Below are 26,643 nucleotides of genomic sequence, written 5' to 3'. Positions count from 1 at the left end.
CATATTCCAAAATGGTAGCAGACTGAGAAAAGCAGCACTAAATTTAAAGAATTCAAACAATGTGACTTTCTATATCAAGGTCAGATAATTTTGATTCGTTGAAGAGTATTAATTTACAACTCTTGAAAAGAATGGGGGAAGTATCACAGGGGCTGACAAGGTGGTCAGAAGCACCCAAAGCACTGAGCCCTATCAGTCAGGTACCAAGGTCTGAAGCCTACTCCACCCTTGATGCAATGAGTGTAGAGAAATGTGAATGGGAAGCACCAAGCACACTAGCACCGTGTATCCCAAATTTCATGCAAATTAGAGCTCCTCCTATAAAGTAGGTAAAGGACCATTGTTTCTTTCTCCACAGATGCTACCTAACTTGCTGTTTTTATTACCCATTTCTGATGGGCACTTCAGAAATACATTAAAATGTTAAATTTTACTCACAAATGGCCCTCTTCATTTGATAGGGCCACCCTCCATTTCTAGCCCTGCTTTTCCTGCCCCTCCAATGGCCACTTCTTAAAAGGGATCTTTGTGTCTCATAGCATTAAAAAAGAATGGCAGCTTTTCAAAGGGAGCCAGCAACCTTTCACTCACTGCTGGCACCAAACATTCTGACCCCCATGGTGCTAATATCACACCATGTAGTAAGAGTCAGGGGCAATACAAAAGTATTCAACTAAGCAGAGCTCACTGTTAATTCAGTGGGCTGCAGGCACACACACTACCTGAGGAACAGCACTCCCAAAGATGCTGCAGCCAGGATTGCATTACCTATCGCATAGTCTGCTGCCATCTTGGAGACATGGAATTTCACTTATTCTGTTTAGTTTGGCTATTGGCACTGCTCAGCAGCTGCTCGGAGCACAATTTACCTTTAATTGTAAGGGGATTGTGACAATTTCCAACTCTTCCATTACTGCACACAATACAGAGAGCAGCTAGAAGTGTATACTTCTCAAATAGTAATGGGAAAGTACTTGAACGTCAGTTAGAAGTACAATAACTAATGTGAGGAGTTATTCAACCCAATGAATTATTTTTGAAGTGTAGTCACTGTTATTACAAAGGCAAAAGTAAGACAAGATCCCAGAGATGGCCAATGAACAGTTAATTTATTTTTGGTGATATTGGTTGAAGGATAGATATTATCCAGGACACTGGAAAAATGTCCCAGCTCTTTTTCAAATAATGCCATGGAATCTTTTATGATCATCTGAACAGGCAGACAAGCCTTTATTTAATGACTCATCCGAAAGATGTAACCTCCAACAATATAGCACTCCCTCAGTATCGCATTAAGTATCAACCTACATTATACGCTCAAGAGGCAAGTGCTACCACTGAGCCAAGCTGACACTGAAAATTGTCCTTTTTTCACGACTTGGCCCTTGTTCCATACTTTTGTTGTATACCAATCAATCCAATTGTATGTTTAAAAATGGCAATCATCTTTGTAGAACCAAGTTTAAGGAAACTCAGTCAAATCAAGCCCACACAAGTTAACCATAGCTACTGCTGCACCATCAGTCTGAGGAGTTGTACTTGCATCGATACACATTATCTGTGGCACCACAATTTATAATAGCTCTGGGATGTTGTGTTAGTTCGGAGTATCATGATGGACCTGAAAGTGCAACATAGGCCAGAACTGCTCCCGCTGTGCTGCCATTTCACCTAAGTGCCAAGGAAACTCTAGACAGGGTTTCTGCTGCACTTCCAGTGAAATTACAGCAGCAGAGTGAGGGCAGCTCTTATGCTTTATTTTTGGTAATTTTCACATTGCTCTGATGGCAAAATGGCACTAAAAGCCAAGTATGCGATGCCTGTTATACCTACATGGTTCAGATACAACATTTTAAAGGATCAGGTATAAACATTTTTTTTTTAAATCTCTGAAGGGATCAGAATCTTTTTTTCTGTAAAAATTAAATTCATCCTACATTGGAGACCAGCAGTGGGAAATATTTAAGTGTAAGATGGATGGAGCACAGATAAAAACATCTTGACCAGGTGCAAAGGGGTTCATGAATGTCCAGATTTGCATCAATAAGGAGATTACGGCAAATAGAAAGTGGGCACACAATTAAATTAAGGCTAATAGTACAGATAAAAACTAGCACTATTAAAAAGCGCAGAGAAATAAAAAGGCAGATTTAGGAGGGCTAAGAGTATGAAAGAAAACTGTCAGTCAATATAAAATGTAATAAAAGGTTTTTATAACTACATCAAAGTATACCCTAAATCCAGAAATATTTTGGTACCATTGTCAATGGAGTGGGGGACAGCGAGGTCTAGGGTACAGATCTTTAAAAGGGTTAAAGAGGGCCAATGGAATTCTGGATTTTATATAATGGGGCATTGAATACAAAAGCAAAAGACAACGAGGAATCTCAGGTGGAGTGCTGTGCGCAGTTTTGGGCACTCCATTATTGAAAAGATACCGAAGCCATGGAAAAGATGCAACATAGATTCATTAGGAAATTGGACAGCTCTTACAAAGAGCCAGCACAGGCACGACAGGCCAAATGGCCTCTTTCTGTGCTGTAAGATTCTAGGATAAGATTATAGTTATGATGAGAGGCTTGAAAAACTAGGAAAGAAGATTAAGGGAGGCCTAAAGTAAGTGTTCAAAATCATGAAAGGGTTTGAATAAGTCAACAGTGAAAGGTCATTTCCATTGGTCAATGAATCAATGACAAAGGGGTGCAAATTTAGGATTAGTACAAGCAGGAAATCAAAATATCAAATAAATCACCAGGGGGTTATTAAAATATGGGATAATACATTGCCACGTTTTGAGTGTTAAATAAAAACATTATGAAAAAATTAAAGGATATGGGAAACAGTAGAAAGATATGAATAAAGTAAATGATTGACGATTTGAATCTCAGCAGTGACTGAAATGACCTTCTGTACTTAAATTTGTGTGATTACTTTCTATCCCAGTAACTACTGTTAAACAATATAACTTGTACATTAAATTTACTACAGTGTATGTGCTCTCAAGTTGCACCTGATAGCTTAATCTTTTGCAGTAAACAAACTTAAAAATATTGACATGGAGGTTAAACAAACCCCAAAATTAGTTTAAATAACAAAAAATTGGGGAGGGTGGGGAAAATCAAGAAGAGTTTTGTATTTTACAAACATGTTAAAAAATTATGAACTCCTAAGAGGGCTAGCATGATTACTTATTTATGTACATGAATTAAAAGATTTTACATTTTTACCAATGACTGTACATAATGTAAAATTCTACAAATGTATGAACATATTTTCAAAATAAAAACTATGGTACTTTATTCTTTTGTATATAATCTATTTTTGCATTTATTAAACATCTTACAAACCTTTTTAAATGTATCCTCCAGTGAGAATCCATCACATTTAGTTGATTACCTATTATCCCATTTTAACTCAAGTATTTGTTATGCTCAAAGGATATGAGCTACTGTTTCTTTAATATGTTTGGATTTCTATAATTAATGTAATTTGAGAACATTTGTGAAATACAGGATGCTGTAGCAGTCAGTGTGTTACAACAGCTCTTTCAAAAAAGTGTGACAGGCTTATAACTCAACCCTTGAATTATAGCACATCTTTTAGATGAGCAGATTAATGATACATTGTTACTGGTGCGATATTTCAGAAGGGATTTATTTTATAAGCATCGCCAATCTGCTTGGTAATGATATACTGCACAGAATTATAATTAAAATCAAGATGGAATGAATATATAATTTGCATTATGTACTAAAATATAATCAAAATACTTGCATATAATGTCTGCAATGCAAATTTCCAGTTAATTGTATTATATAAGGGATAAAAGTGAGTTTCAGAATTATCTTGTCAGGATGGAAGCACTTTACAGTCAATGAAGAAGTATTTTTGAAGTGTAGTCACCGTTGTAATGTAAACACGGCAACCAAATTGCATACAGCAAGGTCTCACTAACATCAATGAGTTAAATGACCAAATCTTCTATTTTAGATGTTCATTGAGGGAATTAAATGTCAATTATAGCTTGGAACCACATGGACTTGTAACTGCATAACAGTAATGCAGTTTCAGGGCAATACATTTCATCTGGAGAAAGAACAGGAATAAAACTAAAATTTGCAATCAGAAAAACATTCTTGCTTGTGCTCATTTCTTACATTTCTGTTCTCATTTCTTACATTTCTGTTCTCATGAAGAATTGTCCATCACATTTTTGATCTATACCATCTATATTACTTCCTGTCAATCAATCTGGTAGACAACGTACTACAGTAGAGTACACTGAGAGGAGTTCCCACTACTTCAATGTAATATACCTATCATTACGACAGTTTTCCTAGAATTGCCTTTGGAAGAATTATAAAAAGAATATGACAATTTCTTTTGCAACTTAACACATATGCACTTATTCCCCTTATCGCATGAACAAAAGCAACATGGTTATCCTTAAAATTTTACGGTACAGTTAAAGGACTCAGCTGAACAGATTTTATACATAAACGTATTCCTTCATGCAGCTAAACAGGCAATAGTACAGTGCGTGTTCTGGAGTGACAAATGATTCAGACAACTGGACAGATCGAACCATAATGAATCACAAGAGAGAGAAATACTAGATAGAAATACAGGAGGATTAAGAGTGCGAAAAAGTATAGAAGATAGTTGCAGGCAGATACAATTTAGTTTTTTGTCTTCAGAAGCAAATGAACGTATAAAGGTGCTTAACGCTGGAGTCATTTGACATTATAAAACTGTGTATCTTCCAAGTCACCATCAGTGACATCACAGGAGATCCACTAAGAGTTTAGAAATTGCATACCTCTGGCTACAGTTACTTCTATTGTCACAAAGTAGTTGGAACTTCTTTGGATTATGCATTTCAGAGACTTGTATGAATAGTATAACACACCAAAAGTAGCCATAAAAGAATAATTTGTCCAAGCTATCTCATGTCAGACTGACCATAAACCTTAGAATGTTCAATAATCTAAGTTAAAAAACACACAACTATTAAACAGTAGGAAAACATCTTTAATTGAATATTTGAAGCACAAATCTAAAATTATGACAAAAAAAATACAAAGGACTTTATAGCAATGAAAGACCATAAAAGAACAACATTTCATTATGCAATATTGTCTCGTTGGCCAACTGGTGTTCTCAATTAAAGCAGTTTTTCACAGCCTTAAGGGTTCAGCCAATCAGGTGGCTTTTTGGAAACCAATTTGGAATTTACAGTCAGCAATATAAACCTCTAGTCGTTGGCAGGTTTACTTTATTTCCACATAGTGTGGGGCTGTGACCAAAAAACTAAGTGACTGTTACAAAACTCCACTTCAGACTAGTCTCTTCAACCTGCTTAAAATATATTCTACCAGATGCCAAATTATCTCAAATGCTTTGAGTTATAACACTTGCATGTCTCTCGATCACCACCTTTTTAAGAGTTTGATGAGCTGGTTAGAGGCAGCCTATTAGGTATTTTGTGGAGAACTCCCCTTTCCTGTGATGTTATGAAGTTCCACTCTGGTGATATGAATCTGAACAATGGTTTGTGGGCAGGCAGGTATGACACAAAATGTCTGTTTCTAATTGGGTCTAAACTGTAAAGCAGAACTATAGACTGACTCAAACACCCACAGTGAGCATACAGTTACCCATTACATTATCTTATTTATATCTAATTCAGTACATTTTTATGTCGGACTTTTTGCAAAATCAGGTTGCACGATCTCCTTTTCGTAACTGAAAACTAAAAAGTCCTCCCTATTCAGAGGCCCCCACAGTTCCCAGAGGTGCTGTCCCTCACTGATGCACTCCTTACTGCCCCCTCTGCAACACTTTTGTATTGCTCCAGAAGCAGAGACTCACCTGCTGCAAGTGAAAATTCCTGATCCTGCCAAAATGGTCAAGGTTGTGAATTCCTGCACACAAAAGCATGGTAAGAGTCTGGTCGGGGAGGCAAGAGCTGGAGTTGAGAACCAACATCTGGGTCCAGCACTCATGAGTGAATCAGGGAGTAGAGCTGCAGCAACCCAAAGGTTAAGAACTGCTGCAATAATAAAATAACTTTCCCCTCAGGGAATTGTAGCTTGGGTAATGTACAGTTTTTGCTACCTAATCCAAATATATTAGACCAATATTTTGTAGGCTCCACTGTACAATCTTGTAAATTATTATGGTGCAATATTACAATGATGCAACATTAAGGCGATACAGTATTCACTGGTACAATAAGCATGTTTGTATTTTAAAAATGTTTCGCTAATATGTATTATTTGTATCCAGTTTGATGCACAGTAGTATCCCCAGTGTACTGAATTATACCTGACAAATGCATATTCCATTGCCCAGTATCGTGAGTCAGGTTGAACCCTGACCTTGAAATTACACTATAATCTTAGTGTTAGCATAAAGCAAAACCACTTCACATCGATGCGGCCTTAGTAGCGTGAATGTGCTCTTCAATAACTAAAGCCAGATACAGAAATATAGAAGGCAAAACAGATGTTACTACACAAAGTAGCACAGGGTAACAGAGAAGATTGTACAAATGTGAGAAACAGATAAAAGATTAAATTAATATTAAAGCACTATTCACGTTAATGACAAGTCATTTATACTTAGACTTCATGTGAATGTTCGTTGTAGTTAGCTGAAAAGCTTAACGTAGAAAATATAAAAGGATTTAATAGGCCACTAATAACATAAATGAGACGTTTAATACTTCAAAATTAAAAAAGCACAATTCTTTGGCCAAGAGGATATTAAATGGTGTGAGTATGCTTTACTGTACATCCAATTCTCCTACTGGAGTTTGGATATAAATTAGTCATGTTCGCAAGGTATGTTTTACTGCAGAACAAATCTGTCACGCAGTACAACAACCCTAACTCACGCTACCAGGCTCCAGAATTTCTTCAAAATTATGACATAGTTTTCAGTGCAAGTCTGGTACCAATAGTATTATTATTGAAACTGGTACTCAAGACTGTTATCTGGGATTGACAGCAGTACGTGGAGGTAGGGCATGTTACAATGGTGTTTTGGAATAATTTCACTTCAGTTACTATTGTGCGGAATTTAAAAGGTCACCAACCATAACTTGTACTTAAAGTGCTTTAAGTGTACCAGATGCAAGATTGAAAGCTAAATATCATTCTTTTTTTCTTCCTCATATCTATGCCCTGGTAGTTTCAAGGGCAGACAGAAAATTGATTTTCAAGTATTTCTTTCCATTTAATATTAACTACTTACACCAACAAAATTACTACCCCTCCAAAATAGTAACCACATTAATTATACTCTATTGCTAGTTACATATTCTTAGGGACTAATGCAAAGGAACTTCCAAGTCTGTAGAACAAAAATAAATCATACCAAAACCCTGCATCTAAATACCCAGGTGAGTTACCTTAAATTTTTTAAGATCAGCTATTATATTCAGTTGGAAACATTAATAATAACTGACCTTTCAGGCTATCTGCAATTTTAGAGTTTCATTTCAGAGTACAGTCGTTACACCCAGTATTAGAGCCAGGACTCATGAAAGTATAATGCCTCTCAATGGCCACTTGACCACTGTATGCTGGCAATCAAATCCACATATGCAAGTAAAATGTTAATTTTATAATTGCATAGTCTGCCTCGAGACTAAAATTGCAACCAGTCAGGTTTACGGGTCTTTCCTGTGATTTCTTGATCTCAACCAAGCTATTTTGCAACAGCCAAGGTTATTCTTTGCAGAGAGCAGAATCTAAGAAGGGCTTGCCAAGTTCTCTTTTCCAACTCTGACAGTAGTAGTAAATACCTGCCCCCTCTCAGTCAGACATTCAACAAGATCATCCTGCAAAAAAAACCTATCTCATTAAGACTAAATTAGAAATTTCTTTTACAAGCAACAGATTACACTGTAATGTACTACAGATGCAACCAAATGTCCCACCAAAAACTTGGAAACCAAATCCTCACAAACTGAACCTACAACTTTGTGCCATGTGTCATAAAAATGCTACGGATTCCAGGCAGTATATTCTGCAACTAAGGTATGGGACTACGTTGAAAGCGATCTGGTATTCCACTGAAACGGCAGACATGTCCATTGCTGTTTGCCCATTGGAGGAGATTAGGCTTGTTGACTGAATTCATGTTGCGTCTGGAATAATTTCTGAGAAAACAAATGTTGCAACGTTAAAGCAAATTCTCAAAATATTTTTCTGTACCAAACTATATCACTGTAAGCAATATACAACAAAAGCAATAAAAAGAACTTTCTAGGCACAAGTCAGATTCAAGTTTTCTTTAGAGAAGCAATTACTTGTCTAGAATTCATTATTAAGGAAGTAGTAGCAGGACATTTGGAGACGCATAATACAATCAAGGAGAGTCAATATGGCTTTATGAAGGGGAAATCATGTCTGACAAATTTATTAGAGTTCTTTGAGGAAGTATCGGGCAGGGTGGATAAAGGGGAAACAATGGAAGCAGTATATTTGGATTTCCAAAAGGCATTCGATAAGGTGCCACATAAAAGATTACTGCACAAGATAAGAGCTCATGGTGTTGGGGGTAATATACTGGCATGGAAAGAGGATTGGCTAACTAACAGAAAACAAAGAGTTGGGATAAAAGGGTAATTTTCAAAATGGCAATCTGTAACTAGTGGGGTGCCGCAGGGCTCAGTGCTGGGGCCTCAACTATTTACAATATATATCAATGACTTGGATGAAGGAACAGAGTGCCTTGTGGCCAAATTTGCTGATGATACAAAGATAGGTGGAAAAGCAAGTTGCGATGAGGGTACAGTGTCTGCAAAGAGATATTGACAGGTTAAGCGAATGGGCAAAGATTTGGCAGATGGAATATAATGTGGGAAAATATGAAGTCATCCACTTTGGGAGGAAAAATAAAAAAGCAAAATATTATTTGAATGGAGAAATACTACAAAATGCTGCGGTACAGAGAGATCTGGGTGTCCTCGTACATGAAACACAAAAAGTCAACACACAGGCGCAGCGGGTAATCTGGAAGGCAAACGGAATATTGGCCTTTATTTCTAAGGGGATGGAGTATAAAAGCAGGGAAATCATGCTACAACTGTACAGGGTGCTGGTGAGACCACACCTGGAGTACTGCATACAGTTCTGGTGCCCTTATTTAAGGAAGGACATACTTGCATTGGAGGCAGTTCAGAGAAGGTTCACTAGGTGATTCCGGGTATGGAAGGATTGTCTTATGAGGAAAGATTGAACAGGTTGTGTCGATACTCATTGGAGTTTAGAAGAATGAGAGGAGATCTTATTGAAACATACAAGATTCTGAGGGAACTCGAGAAGGTAGATGCTGAGAGGATGTTATCCCTCGTGGGGGAATCTAAAACTAGGGGGCATAGTCTCAGAATAAGGGGTCACCTGTTTAAGACGGAAATGAGGAGGAATTTCTTCTCCCAGAGGGTCGCGAATCTTTGGAATTCTTTACCCCAAAAAGCTGTGGAGGCTGAGTTATTGAATACATTCAAGGCTGAGTTAGACAAATTTTTGATCAGCAAGGGAGTCAAAGGATATGGGGAAAGGATGGGAAAGTGAAGTTGAGGTAAAAATCAGATCAGCCATGATCTCATTAAATGGCGGAGCAGGCTCGAGGGGCCGAATGGCCTACTCCTATCTCTTATGGTCTTATAGGATTAGTGAGAACTGAAAAGTTATTGCTCCCAATTTTAAGGCCATTGGTCCATAAACTGCAAGAAATGTGGCACTTTCTTGTCACTATCTAAACTACTGACCACCTCAGCTTTTCTCTCCTTTGAGATTGCCAATTCTCTAATTTCTTTCAGCACTGGTCATTACAGAGCCAACTGGTTGCAAATGTGTAGAACAACACAACATAATCACATAAACTAACAACCCAGACTTGAAAAATCTTCAATCTGTCTGTGCTGTAGGTAAGACTGGTCTTACCTGTCTAGGACCAGGTAAGAGTCATAGAAAGTTGATAAAGTTTTAAAAAAGCATATGGCTTTATAAATAGAGGCAAAGAGTACAAATGCAAGCTTCAATAATCTTGATGTAGTGTGGAACCCAGTACTGCACACAGTACTCCAATTGAGGCCTTAATGTTTTATATACGCTCATTATCTCTTGGCTTTTATATTCTATACCTAGTGATAAAATCTAAAATCCCACTAGCTTTTCTTACAGCCTTATCAAGCGGAGATGCTGATTTTAATGTCTTGAGAATCTGTAACCCCAAATCCCTCTGCTCTTCCACACCACTGAGCCTACTTTCATTCAGAGTATAATTATTGTTTTTTTAAAATCACCTCAATTCCTGAAATTGAATTCCATCTGTCACTTTTTAGCCCATTCTCCCAACTTATCAATATCCATTTGCAGCTTCCTTAAGAATTAACTACACTTCCTATTTTGGCATCATCTGCAAATTTCGACACCACTCCCACTACGCCTATATCTAAATCATTGATATACACAGTGAACAAAAGTTGCCCCACTTCTAAACATATTGGCCCAGAATTTGTTGTCAAAATAATGGTGAGGCTAATGGCGCTTGCTGTTATTTATGCACAAATGCTACAGCAACTTCAGGCAAGGGGCAGATGCACGGTTAAACACGGAAATCCAAAAGTTGCTGTCAGAGATGTGCCGTTCCGCCGTTAGCTTCGCGAAAACGGTATCGCGCTGTCTGCCTCACCATCGAAATGCACTGAACGGCATGAAGTTGCTGTATTTGCACGGTGGATACAAACTAAACTCGCCAGATAGTTAAGTCAAGTCATTTCAGTCTAAGTACCCTTTTAATGATGTGATAAATGTTAATTACTACCAGTCAATCCCTCTGGCACTGAAAATTAACCATTAAAAAAAGCGTGGAGTCTCATTCCTTCAGGTTTTAAACTGTTGTCGGAAAAAAAAAATAACTAAGTTAAAACATTTTTTAAAAACTTTTCCTGTGTCTTTTTTTTCCTCTCTCTTAATCCAATCTTTCTTTCTCTCATTTCTCTTTCTGTACCTGATTCAACATTGAATTCACCCACTTTAATTTACACTTCCTTCTCAGTCCTTGCGCTGTTAATTTACAATCCTTCAATCTGATTGGTTAAGGAGAAACAGTTCCTTGTCCTGTTCATTCAGATCCCAGATACCCGGTTTCCCTCGTTGCGACGTTTCCATCTCGCACTTCCAACAACTTGCGGCGCAAAATATCATCGTGATTATAGGGGCATGGGCATGTCTAACTAACGGCGGATGCCCTTCATTGCCCAGCTACAGCAAGTTCTGGACCATTTGACTGGAAATCGGGCTGAGCGGTGAATGGACGTCACCCGCCACTCGTAAGTAACTAACTCACCCACCTACAAACTTTTCGCGGGCTTCTGGGTGCTAACTTGCTTTAATTAAGAAGCGTAAGAAGTGCAGAGATCTTTCCCGGGCTTCTCTGAGCTGTGAGAGGAGGAAAGGATCTCTCTGTCCCCTCCAATCAGCTTGAAGCAAGCTACGCTGTGAGAACCAGGAAGTGAAGCTCATTCACAAACCAAGATAAAAGAGACAGAAAGAAAAAGTAAAATTACATTTTTTTTTTAATTTAAAATTTTTTAGAAAAAATGTCCAAAAACAATTAAAATCAGGAGAAATGAGACTCCACATTTTTAAAAGTTAATTATCAGTTCCAGAGGGGCTCTTTGGCAGTCATAAAGACTTATCCTGCCATTAAAAGTTAATTTAGACCGGATATAACTCAGCGTACCTCTTTAATGGAGATTAGGTAGTATCCAGCTGGGAAGGAGAGCAAGTTCGCGACGATCCATTGATTCCAGCTGGCGATATCTCTAACGCGAAGCTGTCAGATCAGCAGGGAATCAGGAAGAGCAAGTTCCGTATTTCTGGGTTTGACTGCCCATGCGTGCTTGCCGGAACTTGCTCTTCCATTTCCCTGAAATAACAGTGAGCCCTGTTAGCCTTGCCGTTATTTCTTGAGCAATTTCGGGGCCATTATATCCCTAATGTGTTTATTTTCCAATTGCGTCCAGTTTCCAGCCAGGTTTCTGCTAATGCTATCGAGTCTAGACTTTTTGTAGAATAATTGCTTCCAGTTCACCCAGTTTATTTCCCAAACTCTGCACATTGCAATACATGCAGAGGGGAGGGGAGGGAACTGGCAAATGTGCCTTGTCCCAGTAATTGGTTACAGAGGGTCATGCAGAACTCATCCACCGATTTAGTGAAGTGTTCATGGAATGGGGAGGCACACAACTCAGGAAATGGGTGAGGAAAAAAAATATAATAGGGTCAAAAATGGCTTTTTGTAGTGAGTTATTTAATTTTTTAAAAAGTAATGTTTTTATATTCGGGTTTACCTGGAGGTGAGGTCTGACGGGTGCTGCCAAGAGCGAGAATGATTTCTGTATTCTCTATTAGCCACCTGGTCCATTAGGCAAAGCAATTCTTGCCTTGGTTCTGCAAAATAAATACTGTTAAATTGTGCTCATTTTATACATCATGTTTTATCTGACGTCCAAAATTTCAAGATGCAGCACTCCTATATGGAGTATTTTAAATTGTATTTGTTTAATGGGCATTCACAGAAAGCTAATTACTGTTGACAGTCACTGATTAGAATAGGGGTGTCCAAACTGCAGCCTGTGGACCACGTGTCCCTCAAAGCCCAGTCAACTCAGTCATATTTGTATTTGTGTTTTTAATGCACTGATTTTTACTGTCTGCATTTTGAGAGCCAGGGGTTTACAAAGGGTTGTTCTCCACACCATTGCCTCATCAGTGGATAAATCCTAAATTAAATCATGAAGATCTGTTATCAGCAACCTGAGATATAGGCAGATTAATGGAACATGGATTTAAGATTTACGTTTCCCGAAGGCTCCATGCTGCACATATACGACAACCAGGAATGGGGGTGGGGACAGTCACAATTGTAGCCACACTCAAACATTTGTGCAATAAAACCTATGGTAGGTATTAATGAAGATGTCTGTGCCTGAGTATTTTTAAAATGAGACACAAAAAAGCAGCATTTTCAAAACAAATTTCAACTTGTATTATAAAAAAATAAAGCCTGCTGCTCATATGCAACCAAACTCTCAAGTTGCTGAATGTTCCAATCTCTAACCGGAGTAAATTTGCATCTTTAACCAATTAAATTAGTCATGAAGTGACCCATATCCTGTCTGCTTAATTTAGTTTACAAAAGTGTTCAAGAACGCCTACAGTCAAATGAATAGTTGGTTGCCAAAAATAATCTTTGTTCAGTCTTGGAGTTCGAGAAGGCACGTTGCTTATTCTATTGATCCACTTCAGATGTGCCAATAATTTAAAAATGCTCCTTCCAACTTGACTTGCCTGATCACCCAATTTAATTTGGAGGTATTGTGCATTAAGATCAAGCTGCCTGATACACCATGTACATCAGACAATCTTCATCAGATAAAGCAAACCACTCTACCTCTCCATTATAGTCTGTGCTCATTTGTGTGCCCAATATTGCTGGAAATTACATTCGACTTGAACTTATTCCCAAAAAGATTAATGGAGGCCTGGAGTTATTGTTGTTTAATTTTGGCTACCTCCTCTTGATTGGCTCATGTTTTAGAACCAAACATTTCTAATGTTTAGTATGCACAGAAATACTGGTGAATGATAAAATGATCAAATTTATTGTGCATACTGATGGTAATAATGCTCTTCTAAATTACACAACCCAATTCTGCCAAGACAACAACTTTACTCAAAAATGAAATGATAGTCACACTTTTACAACACAGTAAGTCCATCGAGGAATAAATACTGATAAAATTAACTAATTAACTAGAGCTCCCCAGCACGATAGTGTTTAAAATCAGATCTACCCCCAGTGTAGTACAGAGCTATATAGATCAGGTGTCCCCCACTCTTGTATTGATCTCGATGGAGTACCACAATTAGTCCGCACCCCTCAGTTACGGAGAGGGAAAAAATTAGCCATGGTTTCTATTCCCAATTGCTGCCCTTTAGCAATCCATTGGGAGTTGTGTGGACATCGGGAGCAAACAAGATAATGCTTAGTTATGAAGCCTTTCAAGGTTGAATAGTCCAATATTCACTGTACATGCTCACATATGAAGAACGGGCACTTGGATCAGGTAGAGAAAGCCTATCAGTACCCATGAGAGGAGTGTCCCTGTGACAGCTTTCCACATTTACAATGCAAGATTTAGCTCTAATAGCCCAATGGCAAATTGGAAACCCATAAATATGGTTGTTTCAAGAAAAAAAAGTCTAAAAAGTGAATGTGCAGTTCCTGTTGGAAAGCTCGCTCATGCAAAGGAGCACAATTGCTGCAACAGGTATCAGCAGGTTGGTTTCTGTATACGCAACAATGCACATTCAGCTCACCAGGACTTTAAAATTGAAGTTCAAAATATTTAAATAGGTACACTACTAGGAAAGCTTTATTCACAAATCACAAGATGGATACAGATGAGGACGGCCATTTGGTGAATTGTGCGGTGCTTTTACATTGACGTATGGATTGTGGGAGAGCAGCATTGCTAAAACCAGCTCCCTTATTCCAGCAGCAGAATTGTAGATCCACATTTTTATCACGTTTCCAAACCAAATGGTTTGATAATACAGCAGGGGAGGACAGTGGGGAATTGTTCACTGCTATCGATATCAGCGAGCAAGATTTTGAATGAGAGCTGTTTAATTATTAGAAAAAAGTAATTTGGCTCTTCAGACTTTTGCAGCTCAGCTTGGTCGAACAGGATCCTGAGATTGTGGATTGGCTGGTTCACTCAGTGAGCATACAGGGAGGGGGATCAAATTGGAGAAATGGTTCCAACACCACCCAATTTGTACACTATTATTCAATCAACTGCTAGTAAATGTATCATGCAATTAAGGTACCAACATTTACACAAAGAAAATATAATGCAACCTTTATAGGTATCAGTCTTGGCTCAGTGGTAGCACACTCAGAAGCTTGTGTGTTCAAGCCCGACTCCAGAGACCAAAGCATATAACCTAGGCTGAACTTCAGTGCAGCATTTAGGGTGTACAGCACTGTTGGAGGTGCCATCTTTTGGATGAAATTTTAAACCAAGGCCTCATTTGTCCTCTTAGGTGATCGTGAAAGTTCTTATTGTACTATTGAAAGAAGAGCAGAGGAGTTTGCCCAGTGTTCTGGCCAACATTTATCCCTCAAACAATATCACTACAACAGATTATCTCATTGCTGTTTGTGGGACCTTGTTGTGCGCAAATTGGCTGTCGTCTTTCCCTACATTACAACAGTGACTACACTTCAAAACAACTTCATTGGCTGTGAAGTGCTTTGGGAAGTCCCGAGGTTGTGAAAGGCGCTACTGTCCCCACCGCTTGTAGCAGGCACGTTGGCGTCAACGCAATTTGCCCACTATACACAGTGGCTGGTGTAACCTGACGGCTGAGATCCTGGAGGTGACAGGCAACGAGGTGCGGCACCGTGCTCTCTTCTGACACTGATCATGATCATGTCTGTTGAAACCTGTCGGTATTTTGGAGATATATTTTGTAAACTCCACTCAAGTTTAGATTTAACACTGACTACATCATCAATTTTTAGTTTATGTTTTATTGCTATTGACCATCACTATGCTGTGTGTAGTCCTTTACTCTTGCCATTGTGGTATGGGTGCGTTTTGAAGTAGGTTAATTAATGTAACATTAATGACTCTTGGAGAGAGTTTACTCTGCATATCTACTACTCCGAGTGAGGGCATGGGGAGTATTATGCCAAAGAAGTTCTGAAGTTTGAGGCTGAAGTACGCAGCGGTCCTAGTCAGTTTCACAGCAGGTAAATGTTTGGGAGCAGCAATCGCAGGAGTTCTAGAGGCCACTGGGATAACTGAAGGCAGCAGGGCCGCCTGAAAGGACTTAATACAGGTAACTGCACCTTAAACGAGGTGCGAAGAGCTGCTTGAACTGCCTGAAATAGTCAGCACGCTTAATATGATGTAAGCGGCACTTTTGTAATTGACACCTATGGTGATAGCAAACAGTTAGCACCATTTGCCCAGTATAGGCAGCTGTTCGGGATAAGCAGGGACGGTATAGGTGGTGGGGACTGTATATGAATGCAATTTCTTTCTTTCTCACTCAGGTATACCCTTTGCACAGTAGCAGATTGCCTAAAGTCAGCAACTCAAATGACAACTGGCTCAATTGTTCAAAAGTGTATTTCAAACATTTTTATAAACGGAGATACAAAGTAAGATCAGCTACAACCTCCCCCATATTTTTGCCTGTAGCTTTATCAGCATCTTCTTATGTACCTCAGATATCAGACAAACAAAGTCTCTTTTGACAGCAAATTAGGCCCAGGGCAACTATAGAAATGACCACCAAAAATTATCCTACTGTTGTTGTCCAGACTCCTTACAATTAAATTAGCTGTGATAATTAAGGTTTACAATTATTACCACAGAAAAGACTTCAAAATTCCACTGGTCCAGGGTCCTACAAATTTTATATCTGAAGGAACAGAAAAAAATATGGAAACCAAGAAACCAGGTTGGTGGTGGTGGGGGGGGGGGGGGGGGGGAAAAGAGGAGGAGAGAATATTTAATTGCTGAGCTCTTTTACCTTCTTGCTTGTGGCCAAGAACTAATATTAAATTTTAAAGGAATAGAAAGTGAACAAACTGAGAGGGAAGGGTAGTAGAACATAAAAAAAAAGGAAAACAGAAAATATATTTAAGGGGAGGGGATTTCCTCTCTGCGCTCTGTGTAATGGAACTAAACCCATTTACGCAAAATGTGTTTGATTTTGCTATCTGTAATGTAAAGGAGAAATCGTCCCTGTTATAGTTTAACCAGATCATTTCAAACCAAAAAAAAACTTTAGATTTCTATGCACTCTGGTTTCAGTTGATTAGATTTTTTTCTCCCACCACGATGTTTTAGCATTTGTAGCTAAGGGAGAAGGATGATTCAAAATTCCGAAGCATTTAACGAATTCATAGGAAAAGTCTGAGATAAAACCTAACACATTCTTGTTACTTCACAGGCGATAGGTTACCTTGATTCTCATAGCCATCCTTTATGTGATTTGAAACAAGCTGAAGATATAAATGCTTCTTGCGTTCAACCTCTGCATCAAACGCACAATTCAATCTGAAAAGCGGAATAGAAAAGCTAAACAAGCTAATAATCTCAGGCAAGACTTTAGGTTTTGCATATCTCAATTAAGTTGTAACCAAAATGTTTGCACAGGAGCATGGCTTATGCAGTTTGGAAACATTCCAAACAAATGGTCCAGACAATTTGTGTGCGAGGCATGTTAGAGAAATAGTACGGCCTACTGGTATAGTACATCAGCACCCACAGAGGCACCATAGTTGCTCCAAGTTGGCATAATGCTACGCTCCCATCTACAGGCTGCACACAATACTGAAGCTAATGGATTGAGACACCACAATTAAACTAGACTCACACTGATAATGCAGTAAAAGAAATGGGTATCAATACAATATTAAATAATATATTCTCAGTGAGCAAACACCAGACGTGGTGAAATGCTTATTGGAAAAAAAAAATTGAGGCCACGCTGTCTAGGCTAAGCTGAAATCATAGATGTGAAAGATGTTAACCGCTGTTCCACAATAAATAAATAACTTCATCTGCTGTTTCTGGGCTGGATATAACCTGTGACAATTATACTACTAGCATATCTTACAATTTTTTGTAAGTTCATATATCACTGCTTACCTTGTAAGTTCATATATCACTGCTTACCTTGTTCTCTGACTTGTTTCTTTATTTACTGCAGCTCTTTTGGCTGGATTCAATTTCTGTGGTTCCTCCTTTTTTGCAGTTTCTACAACACTCTGGTTGGACTTGCTGGCATTCTGTTTGCAAGATGATAAAGTCTTTTCCATAAAGAAAATATATATAATACAACCACGATAAAGAGTTTCAGAGAACAGGCATCTACAGATGTGAGATTAGGATGGGAGCCTTTACTGGCATCCAACACAAATCCACAAGCCCGACTATTCCGCCCATTTGAAAAGGACAATTGGAAGAGAGGAAGGTGAAGATGGAAATATAAAAACAGTTGTTTTTAAAAGTATATTTTAGTTGCCTCATTACGATAAGGACATACGTAGGATAGCAGCACAGGTAGATAGATGGCTGATGCAGTTCAATAAAGAAAAATGTGAAATAATACATTTAGAACACAGTTAGGAGAACTGTGTATAGTTTTTGGTACCCCATTATAGGAAGGATATAAAACCAATGGAAAACTAGGACTTTACCAGGTACTGGGGTTACTTGATAAAAACATATTAAAGCGTATAGGAGGCAAGGACAACAACGGGATTAAACTACTTGGCTCAAATGGAGAAAAATGCTAGCAGACTTGATAGGCCAAGTGACCCATTTCTATTCTGCAACATTCTAAGATTTTATAACAATTCATTCATTATCAAGTTAAAAGACTGGAAATTATATGTAAAAAATTAAGATAGACTATCTTGGTTTAGGATCCAATGGAAAGGGACTTAAAGCAGAAAGCTGTTCAAATTCAGGACCAATTCATACATCATGTTCATTAAAGCCAACAAAGACAGAGGAGTGCTAAATCAACCACATTAATGCAGTGACAGTTAATATTCTCAGATTGCAGACCGAGGCTCATTTTGAATAGCTTCTACAAAATACTTCATTTACTTCAGCTGTGCTACACAAACTCACTGAGTAACTCATGGGCCATTGTCACACAACACAAAGACACAAAAAGCATTTTTGGTCAGCTTACCTCTAGGTCCTTGACTTTGTCTTCACTTTGTACAGGAAAGTTGATGTTTTCTTTTACCTCAGCAACATCTGCCTTTTCATCAATAAAAGACACAACTCTTTCAGAAATCATATCCCAGAATGTTAACTTATTGTTATCCTTGAGCAGGTTTGGTGAGCAGCTTGTCGAGGTAGTTGTGAGCATCTTGTCCTGATCGCTAGAATCGACTTCATTATTGCTTCCTGCATGGTTTATTTCATCAATTGCTTCATCCACACAAACTGGTGTATGGTTTATCAACGTAAACTCATCAACTGATTGATCTGTATCCTCCTTATTATCTGATTTTTCTACGTCATTACTTTCAGAAACAGAACTGAGATTTTGCAGTTCAGACTTAAGACTTTGATTAATCTCTCGCTCCACCTTCAATACTGTAACATCTGTTGATGAGACATCACCCGAATAACTTGTCCGTATTTCATCAATAACAAGGTAGTTTTGAGGCCACTTTGATGTATTTGGGGGAGACAAAGACAGCAGACTGTCGCTAACATATTTACACTCGCAGAGCGTTTTATCATCTACTCTACTCTCAACACCAAATTTGAGTACAGCTGAAACAGAGTTATCAACAGTGTCATCATCAGATTCCCGAAGAATCATATCTATTTCCTCGGATGTAAGGTTTTTTGGATCCTCACCATCATCTTCATTTTCCTCCAATTCTAGCAGTGAATCGTCAAGGTCTTCAATGTCATTTAATGTAGTCTTCATTCTCAAATAAAAAGGAGATGCTTCTTTTAAAGGAGTGGATCTTTTAATTGTAATTAGTGTGTTAAACAGATCAAACTGCATATCTGTTGAAAAATTAACAGATGAATTAAAATGTCCTGTAGCAGCAGACACTGATGTATCTGCAACTCCTTCTGTCAAGTTGTTTGACTGGAAGAAACATCGGAAACTTGTTGGGGACTCTATGCTTTTAGTAGATAGTTTATTACAAGGCGATGAGCACATTTGTTCATCAATTCTTGGTCTTTTGAACAGAGTGTGTACATGACGAGTAATGGGTGAAAGTTCTCTACTGAATTGAGGATTGGGCAACTCACTTGCCACAGCACAATCAGCACTTGTATTAATATGCATATTGTCTTCAATCTTCAATTTTAGGTTGCAAAAGACACCAAGTCGATCTCCATCCATTATTTCCTTCATAGTTGATTTGTTTTCTGTCCCTAAAAAAAAATTTAGTTGGTAAACTTATCAAGATTTTGTCTGACAAATGCAAAAGTCAAGGTACATTTTTTAAAAACTGTAAAGTGCTAACTCCATTTGATGATTTAAAATGATCAGTTCAAGTCATAGGGCTCAGAAATGGACAGATAATAGATCAATGATCTGCAGCATCACTATAACAACTTGCATTTGTATAGCACCTTTAACATAGTAAAACATCCCAAGGCACTTTACAGGAGCGTTATCAAACAAAATTTGACACTGAGCCACATAAGGAGATATTAGGGAGAAGTGACCCAAAAGGTAAGTCAAAGAGGTAGGTTTTAAGAAGAGTCTTAAAAGGAAGAGAGAGAGGTTTAGAGAGGGAATTCCAGAGCTTAGGGCTTAGGCAGCTGAAGGCACCGCCACCAATGGCAAAGCGATTAAAATCAGGGATGCGAAAGAGGCCATAATTGGAGGAGTGCAGAGATCTCGGAGGGTTGTAGGGCTGAAGGAGGTTACAGAAATAGGGAGGAGTGAGGCCATGGAGGGATTTGAAAACAAGGATAAGAATTTTAAAATCGAAGTGTTGCCGGACCAGGAGAAAACGTGGATCAGCAAGCAAAGGGGTGATGGGTGAATGGGACGTGGTGCGAGTTAGGATACAGGCAGCAAAGTTTTGGATGAACTCAAGTTTATGGAGGACGAAAGATGGAAGGCCAGCCAGGACAGCATTGGAATAGTTGAGTCTAGAGGTAGCAATGTAATGAAGCAGCAGATGAGCTGAGACGGGCAATGTTACAAAGGTGGAAGTAGGCGTGGTGATGGAGAGGTTATGGCATCAGAAGCTCAGCACAGGGTTAAATATGACATCAAAGTTGCAAACGGTCTGGTTCAGCCTCAGACAATGGTCAGGGAGAGCGATGAAGTCTGTGGCAGGGACCAAAGCCAATTGCTTCAGTCTTCCCAATATTTAAGTGAAGGAAATTTCTGCTCACCCAATACTGGATGCCAGACAAGCAGCGTGACAAATCATAAGCAGTGGAGGGGTCGAGATGTTGCAGTGAGGTAGAGCTGGGTGTCGTCAGTATACATAGAAACATAGAAAATAGGAGCAGGAGTAGGCCATTCGGCCCTTCGAGCCTGCTCCGCCATTCAATATGATCGTGGCTGATCTTCTATCTCAATACCATATTCCCGCTCTCTCCCCAAACCCTTTGATGCCTTTTGTGTCTAGAATCTATCTAGCTCCTTCTTAAATATATTCAGTGACTTGGCCTTCTGTGGTAGAGAATGCCACAGGTTCACCACCCTCTGAGTGAAGCAATTTCTTCTCATCTCAGTCCTAAATGTCCTGCCCCGTATCCTGAGACTGTGACCCTTCGTTCTGGACCCCCCCCAGCTAGGGGAAACATCCTGCATCCAGTCTGTCTAGTTACATGTGGTACCTGACGTTGTGTTTTCCGATGATGTCAGCGAGCGGCAGCATGTAGATGAGAAATAAGAGGGGGCCAAGCATAGATCCTTGAGGGACTCCAGAGGTAGTGGGAAGAGAAGTCACTGCAGGTGATTCTCTGGCTATAGGACTGAAAGTTAAATTCCCTGCTTACACCAGAATGAATCCAGTACAGAAACTGCTGACTTCTGAGGCTTCCAGCACAGATACAGTTGCCAGAAGTAAAGATTCCATGCGAGCACAATCCGAGAAACATATTAGCCCAGAAATTGCTCCAAGAGGCAAACAAACGGCACTCGCCACTCGATAGATTTATTCTCACGCACAAACTTAATCACTGCGGGAATTCTCTAATTCAAAGCTGAAAAGAGTCCAGCGTTAACTGGAGCGAAGCTAGGACCCTTGCAAGTGATGAGAAGATCTCTCTCTCCTCGACCAAGCAGACTGTAGCATAAAAAAATTAAAAATCTTGTAAAAAGTTAGACACAGCGAACTGAGGGAGGTATGAAATATCGAATCAAAAGATAAAGATAAAAGAGATAGAAAGAAAAAGTTAAAAAATTAAAATAATTTTTTAATAAATGTCCAGCAACTCTTAAAATCACAATTAATGAGACTCCACATTTTTTTAAATTTAATTTTCAGTGCCAGAGAGGTTGTTTGGCAGTCATTAAGACTTACATTGCCGTTAAATCTTAGTTTAGAACTGACATTTTTGAGTGTACCTTTTTTGTGGCGATACTACTTAGTTTCTAGCTAGGCAGGAGAGCAAGTTGGCGTTGGTCCATTAATTCCAGCCGGCAAGGTCCCTTTAACACGAGTCTGTCACATCCCCGGCGAAATAGGAAGAGCAAGTTCCAGATTTCCACGTTTAACTGCGCATATGCGGACGCCAGAACTTGCTCTTCGATTCCACCAGTAATATCGGCGAGAGCTGTTGAGCTCACCGTTATTTTAGAAGCAATTTCTGGGCCATAATTTTAAACAGCTTACTAAGCTACAGCCACAATCTTTTATTATGGCTTGCAAAGCTGTCTGAAGTTAATGAGGATGTTCACTCTTTGGTCACTTTAAACCATCAATAGGAGAGTAAATTCTACTCTTCTGAAAGAAAACATTCAGTAAACATTTCCCACTCTATCACAAATCTGATAAGAATTTCAACAACGATCACTGGAAACAGGATAAAGCATCAAACTTCATAATACTTACAGTAAAAACATACATGGTTTCCAATGTTAAGATGTCTAAGGGTCTATTTGCCTATTAGCACTTGTCTATTCTGTGATGTCAGTGAATGGAAAAATGGTCATTGTGTGATTAAGTTGACTGTATTTAGTGCAAATAAATGAAGAGTGCATATTGGAAACACAAAATTGTTTCCAGTGTATTACAGTATTGTTATTTTAAGACTGAAATAGTGTCAAAGATTGAAAATAGTACAAATAGGAGTTTAATTACTGCAATTCAGAGTCATGAAGTGTTCAGAAATTAACACCCACACATGGAAGTTTAGTGAATCAGTCAGTGTAGATATTTAAGGCTGTTACCAGACCTCCCCCTACTAAATATGAATTCATCATTGTAGTATCATAGTATGGTACAGCACAGGAGGCCGCCATTCGGCCCATTGTGCCTGTGCCAGCTCTTTGAAAGAGCTATCCAATTAATCCCATTGACCTGCTCTTTTTCCCATAGCCCTATAAATATTTTCCCTTCAAGTATTTATCTAATTCCCTTTTGAAAGTTACTATTGAATCTGATTCCATCACCCTTTCAGGCAGTGTACTCCAAAGCATAACAACTCACTGCATAAAAAAATGTTTCCTCATATCACCTCTGGTTCTTTTGCCAATTACCTTAAATCTGTATCCTCTGATTACTAACCCATCTGCCACTGGAAACAGTTTCTCCTTATTTACTCTATCAAAACCCTTCACGATTTTGAACACCTCTATCAAATCTCCTCTTAACTTTCTCTTCTCTGAGGAGAACCACCCCAGCTTCTCCAAATAACTGAAGTCCCTCATCCCTGGAACCATTCTAGTAAATCCCTTCTGCACCCTCTCGAAGGCTCTAATATCTTTTCTAAAGTGTGCTGCCCAGAATTGAACACCATACACCTGCTGAGACCTAACCAGTGTTTTATAAACGTTTAGCATAACTTCCTTGCTTTTGTACTCTATGCCTCTATTGCTAAAGCCAAGGATCGCATATGCTTTTTTAATGGCCTTCTCAACTTGTCCTGCCATCTTCAAAGATTTGTGTACATACACTCCCAGTTCTCTCTGTTCCTGCACTCCCTTTAAAATTGTACCATGTAGTTTATAATGCCTCTCCTCCTTCTTCCTACCAAAATGTATCACTTCACACTTCTCTGCATTAAATTTCATCTGCCATGTGTCTCCCTGAAGTCTGTTACGATCACGGTTTACAAAATTTAGGAGTTCCGTGTCATCTGCAAACTTTGAATTATACCCTTTGTACCCAGGACATTAATATATCAAAATATTATAGTGGCATACCCTTCAACATCAAGTTATCCTTCAAATACACCAGTTAACTAATGAGAAATATTGCAGCAACACTGACCCTTTCAGACAGTTAGGTCACCCAGGAAAGCTGTTCAAAGAACCATAACTTTCCTACATGACAACAGTGATCACACTTCAGAAGTACTTCATTGGCTATAAAGCACTTTGCGACATCCTGAGGTCGTGACAGGTGCTATGTAAATGCAAGTTTTCTTTCTTTCTATAACTTCGAAAAGGGAAGCTATCCCCAGATATAAAAATCTGAACAATATATTTTCCTTTTTTAAAAAAGTCATAACGGCTTAAAGTTATTCTGCATTTTTGTACGAATTTATTTATTAGCCAGCAGGTAAATTTCAAATCTTACTGAATTTCCTTCCATTTTAAAAACCTCAAAACAGATCATAAGATGGGGAAGGCCATTCAGCCCATCTTGATTCATCTATCCAGAAAGAGCCTTCAGTCCCAACATTGTAGCATCCAACTGTTTCTTAAATGATTCCAGGGTTTTTGCCTCCATAACTCTATCCCACTCTTATGTGAAGAAGAATCTCCTGATATTCTTAAAATGATCTTTTACTAGTCTATGTCCTTTTTTTCCAAGTCCACAACTTAAAATATTCTACGTTTACTTTTTCCATTCCCATAACAATCTTATGTACTTCTATAATACGAACTCTCAGACACCTTTCTAAGCTAAAAAGCCCATATTTTTCCATTCTTTCCTCATGATCAGATCCCTAACACTAGGAATCTGCCTCCTGCCTCTTCTCTGCACTGAACATCTCTCTTGTTGCTTGGCAACCAGAACAGGACGCGGTATTCAAGATGCAGCCTGACCAGAGCACTATACAGTTTGATCATTATTGCCTTTGACTTGTATTCTACTGTTTTTGCTATCTAGTTTAACATTAAATTGTCTATGTTGATTGCTGCTGTGCATTGGTATTTACCATCGCGTCTAAAACGCCCAAGTCTCTTTCAGCTTCCTCCTTAGCTACTTCCTGCACGAAAAAGTTAAATCAGCATAAAAGTGACTCAGTAAAAAAATAGTATTGTGTGGTAAACACTGTTGCCACAACTAAATATCAAAATTCCCCTCAAGGGTCGATTGATTCCATTTGCTCATGGGGTAGGGTGCTAAGCATGATGCTTACTGGGAGCATTTTCAACAGTATTTTCATCATACATAATTTTAAATATTCAAAAATGATAAATAAGGTACATCAGCAAATCCATCACTTGTATTTAATAAATTAACATACCTAATTAAGCATTAAAAAGTCAAAAAATAATAAACTCCTCAATAAAAGCACAGCCACAGCAATATATCCAAACATTTGAAAATAAAACCTATTTACAGTCACTTTTTTTGGCTTTTTAACAAATTCAGACATTTAAGCACATAATCTAGGCTGGCACTTCAATGGAACAGCAGGGGAGTTCTCCTGGTGTCCTGGTCATCATTTATTCCTCAACCAATGTCACTAAAACAGATTATCCAGTCATTAACTCATTGCTGTTTGGGGTACCTTGCTGCACACAAATTGGCTCCTGCGTTTCCCTACATTACAACAGTGACTACACTTCAAAAGGTACTTAAAAGCGCTTTGGGACGTCCTGAGGCCATGAAAGGCACTATATAAATGCACAAAACAAAGTGACGTGACAGTTAGTCCTTTCTCCCACTTCTTCTCTTTTCCCTTCCCTCGTCCTGCCTCCCTGTTCTAGTGCAGTATTGTCCAATGCTTTAGCCACATGTGGCTAATTGGAAATCCAGATATGGCTAATTGCATTTCTGATTTTTAAATAAAACACTAATATTAGATCCGTTGTTGAGCATGTGATCTCAATACTCATATAAGACGAAAAGCAGAGTGGCACAAATAACCGTCCCTACAATACGCATTTTGAAATCGGGCAGGTACAATTAAACACAATTGCACAATCACCATTTTCCTCAGTTCACCAGGTCAGCTGAATAGTTTTATTTTACATTTTAGCACCTTTAGTAAATGTACCTGAAGTAGCCAATAAAACATCACCACAGTTCTAAAATATGTATCAAGCCGTCACTAGAACAGTGTTGTCCGATAGAAATTGCTGACTAGCCACAAGTGTGGCTACAGTGACAATGTTTTAGCCACAAGGACTAACTTTAGTGGAAAACACCTTACATACACTCGCACAATACAAGTAAATGTACTTCATGTGTATATTTACTTAACATCAACCACCATTCAGTAAACAAGGAAGTAAATCACAATGATCAAAAAACACTTGGACACTCTGCTTTTCGAATTATATGAGTATTGAGATCACATGCTCAACAACGGCATCTAATATTAGTGTTTTATTTAAAAATCAGAAATGCAATTAGCCATATCTGGATTTCCAATTCGCCACATGTGGCTAAAGCATTGGACAATACTGCACTAGAACAGGGAGGCAGGATGAGGGAAGGAAAAAGGGAGGAAGTGGGAGAAAGGACGAACTGTCACGTCACTTTGTTTTCTTCACAACTGCTTGTCATATTTAAATGATACCACCCAGGACTACCAAACCCTAAGAACTCACTTTCTAGTGCCTGCAGACCCTGAGACTTCCCCCCTGTCCAGTTATCCCAGATGCTGAGACCTCCCCCAGG

The 26,643-nt window shown here is 38.7% G+C and overlaps 1 protein-coding gene across 1 annotated transcript; it reads right to left on the bottom strand.

Annotated features, from left to right (window-relative positions):
* Positions 1 to 5,010: 5,010 nt before the first annotated feature.
* LOC137342829 (S100P-binding protein-like) lies at positions 5,011 to 20,020 on the bottom strand. The gene is made up of 5 exons (XM_068007013.1): positions 18,810 to 20,020; positions 17,783 to 17,895; positions 17,067 to 17,161; positions 12,371 to 12,470; positions 5,011 to 8,167 (listed from the first exon to the last, which is right to left on the bottom strand). The coding sequence occupies exons 1-5, from the start codon at positions 20,004 to 20,006 to the stop codon at positions 8,041 to 8,043; spliced, it is 1,632 nt and encodes a 543-aa protein (XP_067863114.1). The 5' UTR covers positions 20,007 to 20,020; the 3' UTR covers positions 5,011 to 8,040.
* Between the last annotated feature and the right edge of the window lie 6,623 nt (positions 20,021 to 26,643).

Source organism: Heptranchias perlo, chromosome 26, assembly GCF_035084215.1.
Source record: "Heptranchias perlo isolate sHepPer1 chromosome 26, sHepPer1.hap1, whole genome shotgun sequence".
Lineage (NCBI taxonomy): Eukaryota > Metazoa > Chordata > Chondrichthyes > Hexanchiformes > Hexanchidae > Heptranchias > Heptranchias perlo.
The sequence above is the reverse complement of the archived record's forward strand: the minus strand, read 5'-3'. Positions and strand labels throughout refer to the sequence as shown.

What these genes read in the sequence shown, in the direction of transcription:
- LOC137342829 (XM_068007013.1), bottom strand. Translation starts at nt 20,006, where the DNA reads ATGAAGGAAATAATGGATGGAGATCGACTTGGTGTCTTTTGCAACCTA. An exon ending in GAAACAAGTCAGAGAACAAG is followed by an intron (nt 17,162 to 17,782) that starts GTAAGCAGTGAT and finishes TCCGCTTTTCAG; the next exon opens with ATTGAATTGTGCGTTTGATG. An exon ending in CCGTCAGACCTCACCTCCAG is followed by an intron (nt 8,168 to 12,370) that starts GTAAACCCGAAT and finishes TTGTTTTCTCAG; the next exon opens with AAATTATTCCAGACGCAACA.